Genomic DNA, 18,705 nt, shown 5'->3' on the forward strand with positions numbered 1-18,705 from the left:
AGGCGCATGAGTCGCAGCTGCGGCCCATTCGTAAGTCGCAGGTTGGACTACCTGTATATATATATATATATATATATATATATATCACGTCACGCATGAGAGCTTGGGGAGCAGCTTAAGGACCCAGTCTGCATCACAACAAGTCCAGTCGGGGGACAACAACGGCGTACTAACCTTTCTCTCTTTGTTTCTTCAGAAAGACAGACATGCCGCCGCCGTGAAACAACCCAGACAACTCAAAGAGCGACAACACTTCCGGGTTCCTTTTTTCCCTCTGCTTCCCCATTGATGACGTCAGCCTACCACAATTCATCACGCTTTACCCAGCATCTCACGACTTAATTTCCGGTCCTCCCCTATAAACTGTCCGTCTTCCCTACCTTGAATGCCTTTTGTGTTTTATGAAAAACGAACTGACACTACTTTATTTACAGTACAGCTACCACCCCAAACCTTTATGAGTGTGTCTGTCTGTTATTTCAGAGCATTCCACTATATATATATATATATATATATATATATATATATATATATATATATATATATATAATGTATATTTTTCAAATCACATGCTCACATTTCCTAGCTCCCAAAATGCAATTTACCTGCGTTTAATAGAAACTGGACTTGAGCTGTCTTAAAATCAGTCACACATTCGACAAAGGCTAATACCCCAAGGATATTAATTGATTACATTGCCCTGTAATGGACTAGGGTTGGCCCGTGCATTAAGCTTGATGCTTCTAGGTAATGTTTCAGTTCCCCACTACCAAGAATCGGATTATAGGGCAATAATCCTAACGCATCATTTAGGTACCTGATCTGAACATCCTGTTTTTAAGTTTTAGGCTTTTTCCACAAAATTGAACAAAAATGCCAAAGAGAAAAAATATCTAAAAATATTATTCACATTGTCCAAAATCCTTACTCCCCTCCAAAAAAAATCAGCTGCCTTTTGCAGCACATGCAGTCATGTGCATGAGTAACCTCTAAACTTAGCCCAACAGCTTGAAAAGAACTGTGGTCTGCATTCAACATCTGCACAGTCTAGTATGGGAATACGGCATGTCTGCTCTGCACTGGTTACCATGGTAGAAGTGGGTGACTATTTTTAGCATTTTGCAACTATTAAATGTGCTAGCATAATATTTTTGCATGCCTTCCAGTCTTCTAATGCTTGGCAACCCCTTAAATGATAAAATTGCATTGCTGATAGAAGTCTATTGCTAGTTATGAAATGCTATTAGTTTGAAACATTTTTGTTTGACTCACACCTGTGAACATCTACTATGTAATACACAGCGTTTAATATCAATGATGCAATGTGTTACTATACCTTGCTTCTCCAAGACAGCTGGTTTCAAAATCCCATGAAGCTCCATGCAGGACCAGGCCTGTCAGGGTCACTTGATGTTGAGCAGATGGACTCTCCATTTCATGCTTGAAGTGTTCGGAAATCACACACTTTAGAGATACCTTTGAAGATAGGAAGTTTAACCATGGGTCACAAGGCCCTTTAAAATTAAACCGCAAGATCGTCAGTTCAATTCTCCCCTCCGGCTCATTTAATCTGCCTGAGTTCCAACTGTACAAAAGGTAAGGAAGCAAATTTTATTTATTCCTGTTCTTGTACATTAAATTGGATGAAGGTGTCAGCCAAGTATATTATAATAATAAAAGCATAGGCTTCCTCTAATTTTAATCTTCCAAGAAGACACAGTCCTAGATACAGAAACAAACATTGCAGTATACATACAATGATCTTTTCATTAATAATAATAACAATAATAATAATAATAATAATAATAATAATAATAATAATAATAATAATAATAATAATAATAATAATATGATTTTAGAGGCATTCAGATTTGTTTGCCTATTATTTTAAGGACAGTGTCACTTTTGATTTTCATATTATTTCCTGGGGCTATGAAAGAAGACGTGAAAGTTAATTCCATACCAAATGGAAACAAAAAGTATATACTGTTAAGGTGTACTTTTGTACATAAAAAACATACAAAAAAGATATGGGATATTTTTCCTTGATTTCATTATTTGTATATTATTTTTTTTCTATTAGCTTTACTATCATGCTTATTTTACTGTACCAATTCAAAATTCAATTTACTTTAAAATACCGCATATTAAAGATGGCTGATATGTATGTGCCTATGAATTGGGGGAAAAATAAGAAATGTGCTTCCACATTTAAAAGCAAACAAATAAATCAATACATGATTTTGCTTAACAGAAAAAAGCAAATATACAAAGTTGAAGTTTATCTGTCTATTGGTTCCTTATGATGCATTTTTATAAATGCTTTCCTACAGTAACTAATTTTAACCTCAAAAGATTCCAATGAACAGTTCTGTATAGTAGAGAGAGCGACAGAGAGGTTAGGAACACACGCTGATACAGCGCATTGCTGCACCCACCACACGACAAACCAACTCAAGATCCAGATTAGGACCCGAGTGCAGCCATGTAGTGGGTGACACCTCAGCACCATACTAGTTCAGATGGAGTGGAACAGTGTGAGGTTTTTTATGGTGCTGGAGTGTATAGTAGGACAGCTTTTAAATTAGCCAAAGCAAGACGCACCTTTACGTAAGCCTCAATAGAATTAAGATGCACATCTCTCATGAACTGTGCAACACAGAGATGACACAAATCCAGAATTGTATGCCAAGGCACAGAATAACACGTTTTTGCCATCTTTGTCAGTAAATGAACTGAAATTCTTTGAATTAGTTTATCACGATGATGAATCTGTACATAACATACCAATTTTGTAACATGCTTGGTATTAGTGTTGCACTTCTACTACATAACCATTTGCACATAAAACAATTTTTAGAAGTTAGAAGCTCAGTTTGAAAACAAAATCTGATTTGGCTGTCAAAGGTAAGATTTAATTGTAAACACTGGTTTGTACATGAATCTGCCGTGCTGTGGCATTGGTTGTATTTCATTTTGTGAGGAGATTATTGGCATGATCGGAGAAATGGGGGCTAAAAAATAACTACTAAAGACTTATAGGATTGTTAAAAGCACATGGTACAGAAATTCCAGTCAACCTTACATACATTGCATTGGTGGGAAAAAAAATGATAAAAAATGAAAAAAAAAATTCTACACTGGATGTTTATCAGATTGAAATTCGAAAGTAGGACAGCAGCATCCCTTTATTTAGGGTATGCACAAACACTTGAAGATTCTTGTGAACCATAAAGAAAGAGTGGGAAATATTTACCAATACAAAATTAAAGGGTATCCATGAGGAAGCAGGGTAGTTAACTGGATAAAACACAAAAATCAGATCATCAAAGATTTCAAGGGGAAAACCAAGAGGAATAATCTTCTAATAAAGCTAAAGTCTGTAATTCAAAACACCACCTTTAGTAAGTTTTTTGAAGGCTAACCTACAGGTGCCAGTCATAAAATGAGAATATCATGACAAAGTTGATTTATTTCAGTAATTCCATTCAAAAAGTGAAACTTGTATATTAGATTCATTCATTACACACAGACTGATGTATTTCAAATGTTTATTTCTTTTAATTTTGATTATTATAACTGACAACTAATGAAAGTCCCAAATTCAGTATCTCGGAAAATTAGAATATTGTGAAAGGTTCAATATTGAAGACACCTGGTGCCACACTCTAATCAGCTAATTAACTCAAAACATCTGCAAAAGCCTTTAAATGGTCTCTCAGTCTAGTTCTGTAGGCTACACAATCATGAGGAAGACTGCTGACTTGACAGTTGTCCAAAAGATGACCATTGACACCTTGCACAAGGACGGCAAGACACAAAAGGTCATTGCTAAAGAGGCTGGCTGTTCACAGAGCTCTGTGTCCGAACACATTAATAGAGAGGCGAAGGGAAGGACAAAATGTGGTAGAAAAAAGTGTACAAGCAATAGGGATAACCGCACCCTGGAGAGGATTGTGAAACAAAACCCATTGAAAACTGTGGGGGAGATTCACAAAGAGTGGACTGCAGCTGGAGTCAGTGCTTCAAGAACCACCACGCACAGACATATGCAAGACATGGGTTTCAGCTGTCGCATTCCTTGTGTCAAGCCACTCTTGAACAAGAGAAAGCGTCAGAAGCGTTTCGCCTGGGCTAAAGACAAAAATGACTGGACTGTTGCTGAGTTATGTTCTCTGATGAAAGTAAATTTTGCATTTCCTTTGGAAATCAAGGTCCCAGAGTCTGTCATCTGCTGGCGTTGGTCCATTGTGTTTTCTGAGGTCCAAGGTCAACGCAGCCGTCTACCAGGAAGTTTTAGAGCACTTCATGCTTCCTGCTGCTGATGAACTTTATGGAGATGCAGATTTCATTTTCCAACAGGACCTGGCATCTGCACAAAGTGCCAAAACTACCAGTACCTGGTTTAAGGACCATGGTATCCCTGTACTTGATTAGCCAGCAAACTCGCCTGTCCTTAACCCCATAGAAAATCTATGGGGGATTGTGAAGAGTAAGATGCAATACGCCAGACCCAACAATTCAGAAGAGCTGAAGGCCACTATCAGAGCAACGTGGGCTCTCATAACACCTGAGCAGTGCCACAGACTGATCGACTCCATGCCACACCGCATTGCTGCAGTAATCCAGGCCAAAGGAGCCCCAACTAATATTGAGTGCTGTACATGCTCATACTTTTCATGTTCATACCTTTCAGTTGGCCAACATTTCTAAAAATCCTTTTTTTGCATTGGTCTTAATTGATATTCTAATTTTCCGAGATACTGAATTTGGGACTTTCATTAGTTGTCAGTTATAATCATCAAAATTCAAAGAAATAAACATTTGAAATACATCAGTCTGTGTGTAATGAATGAAGAGTGGCTTGACACAAGGAATGCGACAGCTGAAACCCATGTCTTGCATATGTCTGTGCGTGGTGGTTCTTGAAGCACTGACTCCAGCTGCAGTCCACTCTTTGTGAATCTCCCCCACAGTTTTCAATGGGTTTTGTTTCACAATCCTCCCTAGGGTGCGGTTATCCTTACTGTTTGTACACTTTTTTCTACGACATCTTGTCCTTCCTTCGCCTCTCTATTAATGTGTTCGGACACAGAGCTCTGTGAACAGCCAGCCTCTTTAGCAATGACCTTTTGTGTCTTGCCCTCCTTGTGCAAGGTGTAATTGGTCGTCTTTTGGACAACTGTCAAGTCAGCAGTCTTCCTCATGATTGTGTAGCCTACAGAACTAGACTGAGAGACCATTTAAAGGCTTTTGCAGGTGTTTTGAGTTAATTAGCTGATTAGAGTGTGGCACCAGGTGTCTTCAATATTGAACCTTTTCACAATATTCTAATTTTCCGAGATACTGAATTTGGGACTTTCATTAGTTGTCAGTTATAATCATCAAAATTAAAAGAAATAAACATTTGAAATACATCAGTCTGTGTGTAATGAATGAATCTAATATACAAGTTTCAGTTTTTGAATGGAATTACTGAAATAAATCAGTTTTGTCATGATATTCTAATTTTATGACCGGCACCTGTAAACTAAAGTTTTATTTACACAGAGATTTATCCACCAAGACTGGATTGTGCCATTGTTGCTATATTTATACCGGAGGACCTGATGACATTACAAGTAGTGGTGATCACTGTCTTGTGACACTGAACAAAATAATAATAATACATTTTATTTATACAAGGTGCCTTTCTGAGAACTCAAGGACACCGAACAAACAATAAATAAATAAACACATTATAAACAACTTAAAACATCAGAAAAAACCAGAAGATATAAAAATTTAAACCAAACAAAGTTTTAAGTTTACATTTGAAGGTTGAAAATGATTTGATATTTCTAATCTCAGTAGGTAATTAATTTTAGAGCTTGGGAGCAGAACAGCTGAATGCTCTGCTTCCCATGAAGGATAGCTGGACGAGAGGGACGGTCAGGTGGATGGAGGAAGAGGATCTAAGGTTACGGGAGGGAATGGCAACATGAAGAAGGTTGGACAGATATGGAGAGGTGAGGTTATGAATGGCCTTAAATGTTAATAGCAGAATTTTAAAATCAATTCGAAACTTAATCGGGAGCCAATGAAGCTGCTGCAAGAGTAATATGGTGAATAGATGAGGTTTGAGTAATGATGCAAGCTGTAGAATTCTGGACTAGCTGAAGCTTATGAACAGATTTATTAGAGAGACCAAAGAGGAGTGAATTGCAGTAGTCCAGACGAGAAGTAACAAGACTGTGAGCAAGAATGGCAGTGGTATGGGGAGTGAGGGAGGGGCGGATGTGATTAATATTATATAGGTGGAAATTAGCAGACCGGGTGATGTTATTAAAGTGAGATTGGAAAGACAGAGTACTGTCAAGAATGACACCCAGACTCTTGACCTGAGGTGATGGGGAAACAACAGAGTTTTCAATCACAAGAGAAAGATTATCGGCTTTGGATAATGATGATTTTGTGTCAATGGGAAGAACCTCAGTTTTGTCACTGTTTAATTTAAGAAAATTAAAAGAAAACCAGGATTTAATTTCAGCAATACAGTCAATAAGCGAAGATGGTGGAAAGGAAGAAGTGGGTTTACTAGCAAGGAAGAGCTGGGTGTCATCAGCATAACAGTAAAAATTAATGTTATGTTTATGAAAGATATTGCCAAGAGGAAGAAGGTAAATAATAAAAAGATGAGGCCCCAGGACAGAGCCCTTGGGCACACCTGAAGTAGCAGCGGTGGGTTGGGATGTGAAAGTTTTAAGCTGAATGAACTGAGTGCGGAATGAGAGGTAGGATCTCAACCAATCAAGGAGTGTGAGGAGTGTGGGTAACTCCAATCAAAAATAATCTATTAAGGAGAGTGGTATGACAAATAGCATCAAAGGCCGCACTCAGATCAAGAAGGATGAGAATAGTAATTAAACCGGAGTCAGCAGCCATAAGAAGGTCATTGGAAATTTTAACAAGTGACGTTTCTGTACTGTGAAGGGGGCGAAAACCAGACTGGAACTTTTCATATAGATTATTATGAGATAAGTGGGAGTGAAGTTAGATAGCTACTATTCTTTCAAGAATTTTGGAGATAAAGGGCAAATTAGAAATATGGCAAACATGATTGAAGTTAGTAGGATCAGCACCAGTTTTTTTCAATATTGGGGTTATTGTAGCAGTTTTAAAAGATGAAGGAACAATACCAGTAGTGACAGAAAAGTGAATAATGGCAGAAATGAGAGGGACCAAAGAGGGGAGGCAGGCTTTAACCAGAACAGTAGGGAGGGGTCCAGCTGAAAAGTAGATGGCTTAGATTTATAGATGAGATCTGAGATTTATGAGGAAGTGGGAAGCTGGAAAGAAGAAAAAGAGTGAATAGGCGAGTGTAGTTTAAAAGAAATAGAGAGAATCTGGGCCGAGATGCTGATGTATCCTCTGGATTTTCTCATCCAAAAAGGACCTAAGACAATTACAGAAAGCAGTCGAGTAAAGGTAATATGGTAAAGAGGCTGGAGGTTGTGTAACATTATTAAGTAATGAAAACAAAGATTTGGTGTTACCTTTATTACAAGAAATTAACTGAGTTAGATTTGGTTTGTGCTATACAGTCCTTGTAATAAAGTTAATGATTTTTATGCATCTCTTTGTGGACAGTTTTTTTATATAACCATTCAATTTGCCTGCCCTTTGCTTTCAGAAGCTGAAGTTCAGGCGTAAACCAGGGCGCAGAAAAAGAAACAGATCTGGTTTTTATTGGAGCAAGAGAATTAAGGATACCATTGAGACCAGTGTTATAATATGGGACCAATTCTTCGGGATTGGATAAATTACAAAAGTCTATTTGGGAATCAGTTCTAGAAGACAGAGAATTCAAGGTAATATTCTTAATATTACGAAAAGATATGAGACGGGGGAGCTTAGAAATAGAAAAAGTAAGTTTAGCATTAAATGAAAGGAGAAAATGATCAGTTATAGTGAGTTCATCCGCTGTAAGATCGAGAGGGACAACACCAGAGCAGCAGATCAGGTCCAAGATATGTCCTTTACAATGGGTGGGAACATCAGTGTGCTGCTGGAATCCAAAATTCTCAAGGCAAGATAAAAAGTCTCTATTGAGAGGGATATTGATATTGTCCAAATGTATATTAAAATCACCCAACAGAATTATGTTTAAAGCAATTGTAGATAAATGGGTATGAAACGCAGCAAGATCGTTCAAAAAATCATTGTTTGATTTGGGGGGGGGTTTGGGTGGTAGACAGTTGCAATGATGGTAGGAACAGGCCCAGACAATTCACACCTAGTTGATTCAAAAGAGCTAACAGCAGGATCAGGCAACGGCAGGACTTTCCATTTCACATAATAAATTATCGTGACACTTCCTCCATGGCCCAGAGGCATGGGGTTGACAAATGTAAACAAACCCCGGGGGGGTGGATTCATTAAGTTGAAAAAAGTCTTGAGGTTGCCTCCAAGTCTCGGTTAAACAGAGAAAAGTCAAACTTACGGTAAATGAGGAGATCCTGTATAAGATGGCCCTTGCTTGTGAGTGAGCGGATGTTCAGCAGACCAAAACTGACAATGTTGCTATCGCTTTTGACAGCGGTGGTAGCTGACCGAGCTAGACTGGCCAACACGCTCTGGTCACCATTCCTATCTGTGTTATGTGGAGGGTGCTGAAAGTTGGGCCAGAAGGAGTTAATTCCTTTTGAGGCATCTATTCGGACCCATGATGGATGTACCTCCGACAAGGGAGAAATATGACGTCCGGGTCGAAATGCAGAACAGACAGAAGAGGCACAGACTGGTGGAGACGCAGTCGAAGAAGCTCAGCAGCTGAGTACTGGAGGAGGCATGTCGCAGGTTGGATAGTAAGCAACAGAAGACACCAAACAAACATAAACCAGGTGAATATCCTACCAATCCACATTGTAGGCGAGGCCACAAGCAGCTCAGGTGTCCAGAGAACAAACCAGGTAAGTTTCGAAATGGGGTTAGGCTGAAGCTAATGCATACACAGCCATGCAGAGATATTAGCAATAATGGCAATATCACCATCAAAATCACCAGTCATAGGTAAAATTAATAGTCTAGTTAGCGGCGAGCAGCGGCAACCAGTCCCGCCAGCGTTCACTCAATCCGAAAGTTAGTGAACTACATGGAAAAATCCAGTACTGTCCAAAAGTCAGTAAAATAAACCAGTGTAATTAAAATTACAACAAAAACTAATCATATATTTGAATTACAGATATTAAAATGTTATAGAGAAAAAATAAATAACACAACACTCTTGTTGAGGCTGCCATCGATAAATTCTTAGCTTGTGTTGTCCCTTTGTATGTCATTAGTCAAATTATTCTGCATTAGAAATAACCACTATATCACTTGTGGAGAGGAATAATAAATCTAAACGTATCTTTTGATTACTAGCCTTATTCTGTAGTGAGAATGAAGTAGAGCATTTGTGTCATAGCCCTGACTGTCAATCAGCCCAGGCTGACTCAACAAAATTGTTTGTGTGTTCTGTTTATGCCTGCTGTCAATTTGAATGCAATCATAAAGCATTATTCGGTACGTTGCTCCCTTTATCTGCTATTCGTGTTGTCATGATTTGGCACATCTTAGCTGTGGGTAATTAGACAAATATTTATGTCTGGAAGCCTTTATTAAATGACAGTCAAAAGTCAGCGGAACTCATCATCTAAAAGGACAGAAGTGGAGCTGATGCTGTCATAAATGATGATGCTCTAGCAGAATGTGCAGCACACTACACTAACATGTCCATGATGTAAGCTAAAAAACAATCAAGTAACTCTTCCAGAAACTGCTATGGCAACCAAGATGACTGTATCATAGGAGTAGAGCAGAGAAACCAGATGAGAATGGCATTCACTGCATTACCATATAACCTTTCCTCTAACATGGTGTTTAAATTTAGATTTAAGGCAATGGTGTAAATTGTTCTTGACTAATGAAGTTGCCATTAGAGAAGCTGGTCTAACTCCCTAATCACTTGGACTAGCTATTTTATATTAACAATGCGTACATCATCATTTGCTGTATCTAATATAAGGAGGGTCCAAAGACCGGAAGCTATAAAGAATAAAGGCATGCAAATGTGTTAAAAGTGTGTTTAAGAAAAGTGAGAATAACTGTACAGAATGCTGGAAAACAGGAATACTATAAAAAGACATGACTTTATAAAGAGCATAAGAACAGGCCTTTCCCAAAACCCTAAAAACTTAATTTCTGCAAAATATAATCACAACTATGTCATATGTCAAAGCTAAATATCTTTGAACATTCATTTTCAGTTGAAGGATTGTACACAACTTGTTTAAATCCCTCACTTTCCATTAACTTTTGTATAAAAGCTAATTACCACATAGAGTCTTTCTTAATTACCACTTCTGCCTGGATGTTCCCTTTCTTCTTTTATTAAATATAGTAACTTAGGTTGAAATGAGTATTAATCCAGTTGAGACAGCTCTTGCTTTTTAAATGATAAGTATACATAAACATATTCCCTCAGTGCAGCTACATAAATTTTGTTCATGGAAAGGTTTTTATTAATGGTCCAACCAGTCAGACGTAGTTCAAATAATAAGCAGTTCTAGTTAAGTCTATGCCGGTGTAGAAGTGGCATTCAGTAAAGAATAGAGGCTGAGACAGGTTGACTTGATAGAACAAATAAACAGTAGCCACAGTTTCTTGGGAAAAATGTCTTTCAGCTTCAGGGAGAATCACATGCTGACAAACATCACTGGATATGAAGGGGAAGTGCAATTAAAACTGAGGCCAGAAAGCACTTCTTTACCCAAAGAGTTGTGGGACTCTGGGCCAAACTACAATGACAAGTAGTCGAAGCAGAAACCTTGACAAACTTTAAAGACGAATCTGAAGGAGATATCAGGACAGCTCAGCTTTAGCTAAACAAACAGGCTTGACGGACAGAATCGTCCCCTCTCGTTTGTCAGATATCTTGTGTTCTTATGTTCTAACCCTTTTTTCAAATTATCTGCACATGTCCAGACAATACAACATGGATTTTGAAGGGTTGCACGAGAAAAATTTCTCCACATGATCCAAATGTAGTAACACTATAAACGCCTTTTATATTTCACGTTTATTTCCTATAGCATTGGGCGCAAGGCAGGAAATGACCATGAAAAGGGTGCCAATCCATCATTGGCACACAACCACACTCACACAAGGCCAGTTCAGAAATAGAGTGTTTACCATAAACAGCTTCAGGATGTGGAAAGAAAAATTGGTAGGGGAAATGGCTCTTGGTTAAACTGCAATCTCTTTCGGGAACATTTTGGTCAAGGGATGCACAATTTTCAAACAGATAAGATGTAGCAGGCAACAGATCATGTCACACCACTCCATCCTGATAAGTTACCCAAAAGGCCACAGAAAATACTGACAGAAAATCATTCCTTTGGCCAGCGTGGTTAGTTGTACCAGGAACAGAAAGCAAACATGATGTTTAGCAGTAGCAGGGCGCCCTGCTTAAGGACTCACTTGGACTACCCTATTTTTCTATGGCATTAATTCTTTAGGCTGAGAAACGCTAAACGCAGACCCATTTATTTTTCATTAATAAGGTGATATGTATTTAGTGACAAACCCAGAAAGAAATGTCACAAGCATTCTCATAATTGATCCTCAGATGCTCTTGTAGGCTTCTGTTTTTCATTCCACACAGTTGCTATTCAGAGGGAATTACTGTTCTAGTACTTGGTCTACTTGAAAATGTTTATTAATTTAGTGATTTTTTTTGTGTGTTTTACCTTCTTAGAAATTACATAATTTCATTGCTTAAATCAATTTTTACAAAATGTTACACTCCTGGCATTTTTTCTGCAGCTGTACTCTTCAGAGCTGTCATTAAATGGTAAGATGATGTTCTTTTGTGGAATGCATTATTTCCACTTGTGCCTGCACATTGTCATCTTTTAAGATGAATAAACAGGCATCTGGCCAAATGAAGTAAACACATCAGTAAATGAAGGTCCCAAAGTTCATTGAAATCTTCTGTACTGGTTTGCTTCCAGAAATAACTAAAAAATTAAAGGAACACCCACCCAAAAATTATATTTTTAAATGCTACTTACGTGCTGTTTGTAGTGATGGCAGGGGAAGATTTTTTAATCTTATGTTTTCATGCGAAATGAACATAGAAACATTTAAGATATAATACAAGTCAACAGTGAAAAATTCTATAAAACGGCAAACAATATGAAAAATGTCTATGTAGAAAAGAAAAAAACTAATCTCACATCACGTGGCAAATAATGTAATACACGTGCATTTTTTTTTGGTAAAACTTCGCCCCCTGCTCACTATGCTCACCAACCCCCCAGCCTGCGCTACATGCCAGCCACTTCACATCTCTGTCACTCGCGTATGTGGATTTCACTTTCACCAAACAACAAATCTTTTAATTCTCACGGACACACCTCTTCATTGGGAAAAACACTACTTTTCCCTGATGGCAACACAAATTAGACGATCTACAAATCTCCAACTTAAAGTTTAAATCCGAACAATATAGTCAATCTCTTTTCGCTGTTCCGTTATTTCATTGAGTAATAATTTCCATTTGTTTGTGCTAATGCGATCTTTACTATCATTTTTTTGAGACTTTCGAATTTTAGGACTTTCATTATATCTAACCTGCTCTGCACGTGTATCGCGCCAATGTTTTTGAATTCTTTACGACGTTCTACTTTGTCATTTACTCTTTCTCTTATTTTTCCAGCCCCATGCGTAGTTAAATCTCTTGGCACAAAGTCTCGTCTCGTGGGACATGAAAGTATCTCTCTGAAAAAGTCACGTCTCATCCCAGGTTTTTTTATAATAATAGAGAGATATTGGTAAATAGATACTTCTGCAAAAAAGACAGCACACATTATAAACAGGAAACCTAGGTCACACATGACTGAGTTTTTAAATTGAAGACAGAACTCTTGACCAGTAAAGGAGGGGAATGGCAGGAATTCAATTTGAAAAAATCAGTTGCAAGTGACTTGTGTGTCCTGTGTATAATGTGTGCTTATTTTTCTGGAAGTATTTATTTAACAATATTTTAGTTTATTTGCATTTGTTTGCACATTTTGTGCATACAACTGGATAACTGACTTATGGATTATACGACATGGGACCTTTTTTCTTTTTTCCATAGACATTTTTCACATTGCCATTGTACGGGATTGGCTTATTTTATACCACAAACTTTTTATCTTCATTATGCATGAAAACATGAGATTAACATTTCTTCTCAGCCATCACTGCAAAGTAAATGGGGTAAGTAACATATAAAAAATATCATTTGTGGATGAGGTATTCCTTTAACATCTTTTCATGCTAAGGTAATGCATAAAAAGCTGGATAGAGCCATTTGCTTGTTATCTTTGTTACTGTGGCTTGTAGAAGAGATCTCATTGATTATGAGAGAGGGCTGATTGTTGGGAGACATTTTGGCAAAAATGATGAGCACTACTCAGCTTTCACAACCGTGACCAGAAGATGTTGACATGGAATACGTAGCGAAGAGTTCCTCAGCTAGGGAAAAACATTGCAATAAAGCAAACACTTATGATGGTCACATATTCATTCCAGATAGAAAACACAACATTTGACATCTCACAGCAATAGAATTAGAAAGTTTCTTCATATGAACACACTTTGATACTTGTATGGAGCTGCAATGCATTTATCTTAATTACACCTTCAACTTAAATTTTGTGGGTAAAGAACACGGAGCCTAAGGAGCAGAGATGAAACTGCTCAAGTGTTGGAGGGACACGTGTGGTGTACACCAGTGGTTCTCAAGTTCAGTCCTGGGGTCTCCCTGTGGTCGTCAGCTGATTATGCTTTTAATTGGAGTCCTGCCTTTACTAAACAATTATTTCTTAGCTTTAGTGTTAATCAAATAAACTGCAGAACTGGGTTTACTAAATTTTTATTGGAATTTAAGATGCATTAATGTATGCTAGCAAAGGGCATCTGCAAAGAAAAATGTAAAGGTTAGTCAGACACTGAAAAGAAAAGATGGCAAGAGAAGTTAAGAAGGTAAGCTGACGGTAGCCTTCATCACTTATGTCTGTTAATTAATTAATGAATGGTAATGAATGCATGTTACAAGAGTATAATTTACTGTTTTTATCTTGGGTTTTAAGATTTTCATAATTGTCATCATACTTTTTATTTGCTTTTCCTGGTGTCATCATTATTTGAAGGTTAATACAAATAAGCACACTAATGGATCTGACAAAAATGTAACTGTAGGCTTTCATCATTCATTGATGTTTGACCTAATGTCTACTGCTCTTGTTGTTAATTGTCATTATCGGGATACAATAAAGGGAGCAGAAAATTTTGAATTAATAGGAAAAGAACAAAAGAAAGGTAAGCATTTAAAGCAATAATAAAAATGCAAATATTTCTAAATACAATTCTACCACTAGTGCACTTTACTATAGGCAAATCATGCAGAAGAAAAACAAATATGATATTAATTGATGTTAAAATGATTCACTGACTGTGAAAGTGGTTGAAACAAAAGCCTGGAGCCACAAGGGTCCCTCAGGACTGAACTTGAGAAGTATTGGTGTACACCACAGCACCTTAGCTGGCCTGAATGCTTGTTTCTCACAGTCCAGTGCTCTGATGGTTCTGTTGTGGTTTCTTGTCATGATTTACTCCACAGATTCCTTCTCAGATCAAAATAAATGATATAAAATAAAATGAAATTTTGAGTTCAATTAAGTTTTGTTCTTGTATAATGCTCTTTACTGATTACAAGTTCAAAATGCTTGCAACTGTAATGTTTGTAGTGTAAAATACTAAACCATACAACATTTATATAGTGTATAAAGGGTTCGAATAGTGACAATTCCATGTCTGATCAGGGGGTGACATAGTGCAATTTCTCTCTCAATCCTCTGAAGACCATTCACAGGGAATTCTACAAGGTTACGGCACACATGAAGACATCACTTCCTGCCTAGATGAAATCGCTTCCTGTCCAGACCTTAAAAAGCCGCCATCTTTGCCACATGTCATCAGTTCTGTTTTGGACATTGAACTATGCGCAACTTCTTAATAATTAACCTTTTTGCAGCCAGGGTATAATACACGGTTGGCTGCCCCAAACCTTTTTATGTCTTCTGTCTATTCTTGTGACAATAGATATGCACACACACACACAATATTATATATACAGGACAACAGAGAAATTTCAGTATGATTAGTAGCCAAGCTGCACCAGCACTTTTTCTCTGTAGTAAAGCATTTCTATCTTGTTGAATCTTTTAGCATGGTCAATTAATGATTTGAAGAACATGTCAATGATGTAAACAAAACAAGTTGTCTTTTCGTCTGACCATTTTTGGAGGACTGCAGCACAGTTCCTGAGACAGAGTCTTCCAACACTTTCCTAATGGAATAATAGTGTTGTATTTCTCTAGTAAAGTCTGAAGGAGTACAAAAGACTTGCAACTCAGTATTATTTTACTAACTGTAATGGACAGCATATAGATTTATATTTATTATTAATGTCTAACAATATATTTTAAAATGTTTAAATAGGCAGGAAAGTAAATATCTAGTTTTAAAATACAGGAAGCCAGTTGGTGCTCAAGGACATTTATGACTTAATAGATCTGATAACAATTTTTGTTAAGTGCTCTGCTTTAGCCATTTGTGACAAGGAGAGAAGCAGAGTTGACCAGAGGGGGCCAAGTGTGCCACCACACCTTACTTTGTCTAAGCTAACTTCCAAGAAGAAAGCTTGGAGTGGTAGGGACAAGTAAATCTATGACTCTGAGAGAGAAGTAGGTTTCAGAAAGAAGTTTATGACTTAATCACCTGTATAGCCTTTCTTTTTTGTTTATTTGAAATTGGATTTGTGCATCCTTTCAAACTGGAGAAAATACAGATGTCTAGGACATGAACAGGCCACAACAAGACTGGGCTAAAAAAGAGGATGTGACTCAAGACAGCCACATTAGAAGCCACAGGATTCCTTTAAATTATGGACTGAGAGAAAGGCAAATAGTCTCTTTGTCAATTTCAATCCTTAAGAATGACTATTTCTGCTGGCCTTATGGGCATGGCTTGTTGGATCAAGGGCCATGCCAGACCAAGTCAGAACAGGGGCTAAAATAGACAGCCACCTTGTAATATATGCATATTGGATGCTTAACATCAACCAGTTCATTATTATTATATTACCAACATTTGTACTCTGCTTGCTTATATTTTGGGTATATTATCTATATATATAAAACAGTTCCATGACTCACTGACAGACAATGCACAGACCAAACGGGCTGAAATTTTGATAGTGCATTCCTATAATGACATGGATAACTGCTAAGAAAGGATTTTTTTTTAAATTCCATCCCTAAGGGGATGAATTGGGACACTCCAATACGTTTCTTGCCACTAAGAAGAGGGGTGAACGACAGGGCGCACATGCGTGGAATGAGGAAGGGGCTGCTCAAATACAGAATAATATAGAATGGTTTTGTGAACGGCCATTTTGACTCCAAAAAACGATAAAGCTGCGTTCATTAATGACATGTTGCTGAAGTCCTTTGACGGAGAAGAAATGGTCTACAAGTCGATAGACACTGTCTGTAATGCAGATGAAGCCGTTAACTATCCGGTAGAGTTTTTAAATTCCCTTAAACCACCGGGTCTTCCATACCATAGGCTTACTCTGTGGAAGGGCACACCCATAATGCTCCTTTGGAATTTAAAACCACCGAAACTGTGTAATGGCACTAGACTGCAAGTCAAAGCCCTGCATTAAAATTTAATCGAAGCCATTATTTTGACCAGGTGTGCTCAAGGAGAAAAAGTGTTTATGCCGTGCATTCCTCTAATATCCAATGACTTCCCCTTTGACTTTAAGAGACTGCAATTTCCCCTCAAAGTATGCTTCACCATGACGATAAATAAGTCTCAGGGCCAAACTTTGAAATACGCTGGCGTAGATTTAAGGGAAGATTGTTTCTCCTATGGTCAGTTTTACGTAGCTTTCTCATGCGTAAGTTCGCCCACGAGCCTGGTAATATTAGTGCCGCCCAATAAAGAAACAAAAAATATTGTTTATAAGGAAATCCTCTAAAAAGCAATTAAATATTTACACTCCCACAGCGTCAAAAGTTCCACGCGAAGAAAGTCACGGGCAATACCTATAACTTCATATATATATTTCCGAAAAAAAAAAAAAATTAAATCAGAGTCCCGTGCGGACAAAGTCACGGGTAAAAGCTAGTTTATAATATATAGCAAAATACCCACGCTTCGCAGCGAAGAAGTAGTGTGTTAAAGAAGCAATGAAAAAGAAAAGGAAACATTTTGAAAATAACGTAACATGATTGTCAATGTAATTGTTTTGTCACTGTTGTGAGTGATGAGTGTTGTTGTCATATATATATATATATATATATATACACACATATATATACATGTATATATATTTATTTATTTACAGACACACACATAAACATATATATATACATATCTATACATATACACATATATACACATATATACATACACATATATATATCTACATATATACACATACATATGCATACACACATACATACATACACACACATATATACACACAAATACATATATATACATATACATACATATCTACATATATACACACACAGCTATTTCAGTATCAGTGCAATACGCTGCTTGTTAAAACGGATAACTCCGCTCTTACGTGCAAGTCTGCGTGGATATTATGAACTATCGTATTTGTTCAAGTTCTTTTAAATTTTAAATAGAAGGAATTTTTATTTAGTCGACAGAAATATCTTTGGTAGGAATGGTAAAAACAGACAGGAATATTATTCCTGAATAAATCAACTCAAAACTTAAACAACTTATAATATTTTGCTCTCCATAAAAATATATCCTGTCTAAATTATACAAGTTAGAAATAAAGTAAACGTTAAAAGAACAAACATTCAAATTTCTTTACTCTTATGTAATTTAATATAAAAAATAAACTTAGATTTTAAATATCCCAAAAGATTTTGCTCTCCATAAAAATATATCCTGTCAAAATGATACAAATTCAAATATGAACATGCTGCATAACAAAACCTGGAAATATAAATAAAATGTGTTCCTTTCAGCAATAACAAATCAAATCATTCAGTTGTCTTTGCTCATATGTCATTTTAGAGCTGGACGCCTGGCATCTTTTTTTGGCCACAGGTTCGTTTCTGTTTGGTGTGAGGTTCTGTGTTGTGGAGATTCTCAGGATGGATTGCAGGTGCTCATCAGTGAGGCGACTCCTGTGTGCTGTTTTGTTAGTCTTTATCACTGAGAAGAGCTTCTCACACAGATATGTGCTACCAAACATGCACAAGGTTCGAGCCGCATGTAGACGGACTTTTTGTTCTTCAAAGTCACCAAAGCGCCGTGCAAACTCAGTGCGCAGTGCGCTCAGTTTATCAGCAAAGTGCGTATTTGGGAACACCGTAGTGACGACTTGGTTTAACATTACTTGGCAACAGGGTTGCACTGGTGCATTTGTCTCCCATAAAAGCAGCTTCACTTGAAATCACTTTGTGATTGTGCACGGTAAAACGTCCGCTGAAGTGTCAGATTCTTATTTAATTCTTCTGCTTTCTGTATCTTCTGCATTGCATTCAGGTTACCCTGTATTTTGTCTCATAGTGCCGT

The 18,705-nt window shown here is 37.3% G+C and overlaps 1 protein-coding gene across 1 annotated transcript in view; it reads right to left on the reverse strand.

The window, feature by feature from the left end:
• The window catches only part of LOC120531521 (dynein beta chain, ciliary-like), a 285,809-nt gene that overhangs the window by 17,607 nt on the left and 249,497 nt on the right, over positions 1-18,705 (reverse strand). Inside the window, exon 42 of the mRNA XM_039756997.1 lies at positions 1,337-1,476. Within this exon, the coding sequence (XP_039612931.1) occupies positions 1,337-1,476 (140 nt within the window). The remainder of the gene's footprint in view (positions 1-1,336; positions 1,477-18,705) is intronic.

The sequence above is a fragment of the Polypterus senegalus genome, chromosome 6 (assembly GCF_016835505.1).
Source record: "Polypterus senegalus isolate Bchr_013 chromosome 6, ASM1683550v1, whole genome shotgun sequence".
NCBI lineage: Eukaryota > Metazoa > Chordata > Cladistia > Polypteriformes > Polypteridae > Polypterus > Polypterus senegalus.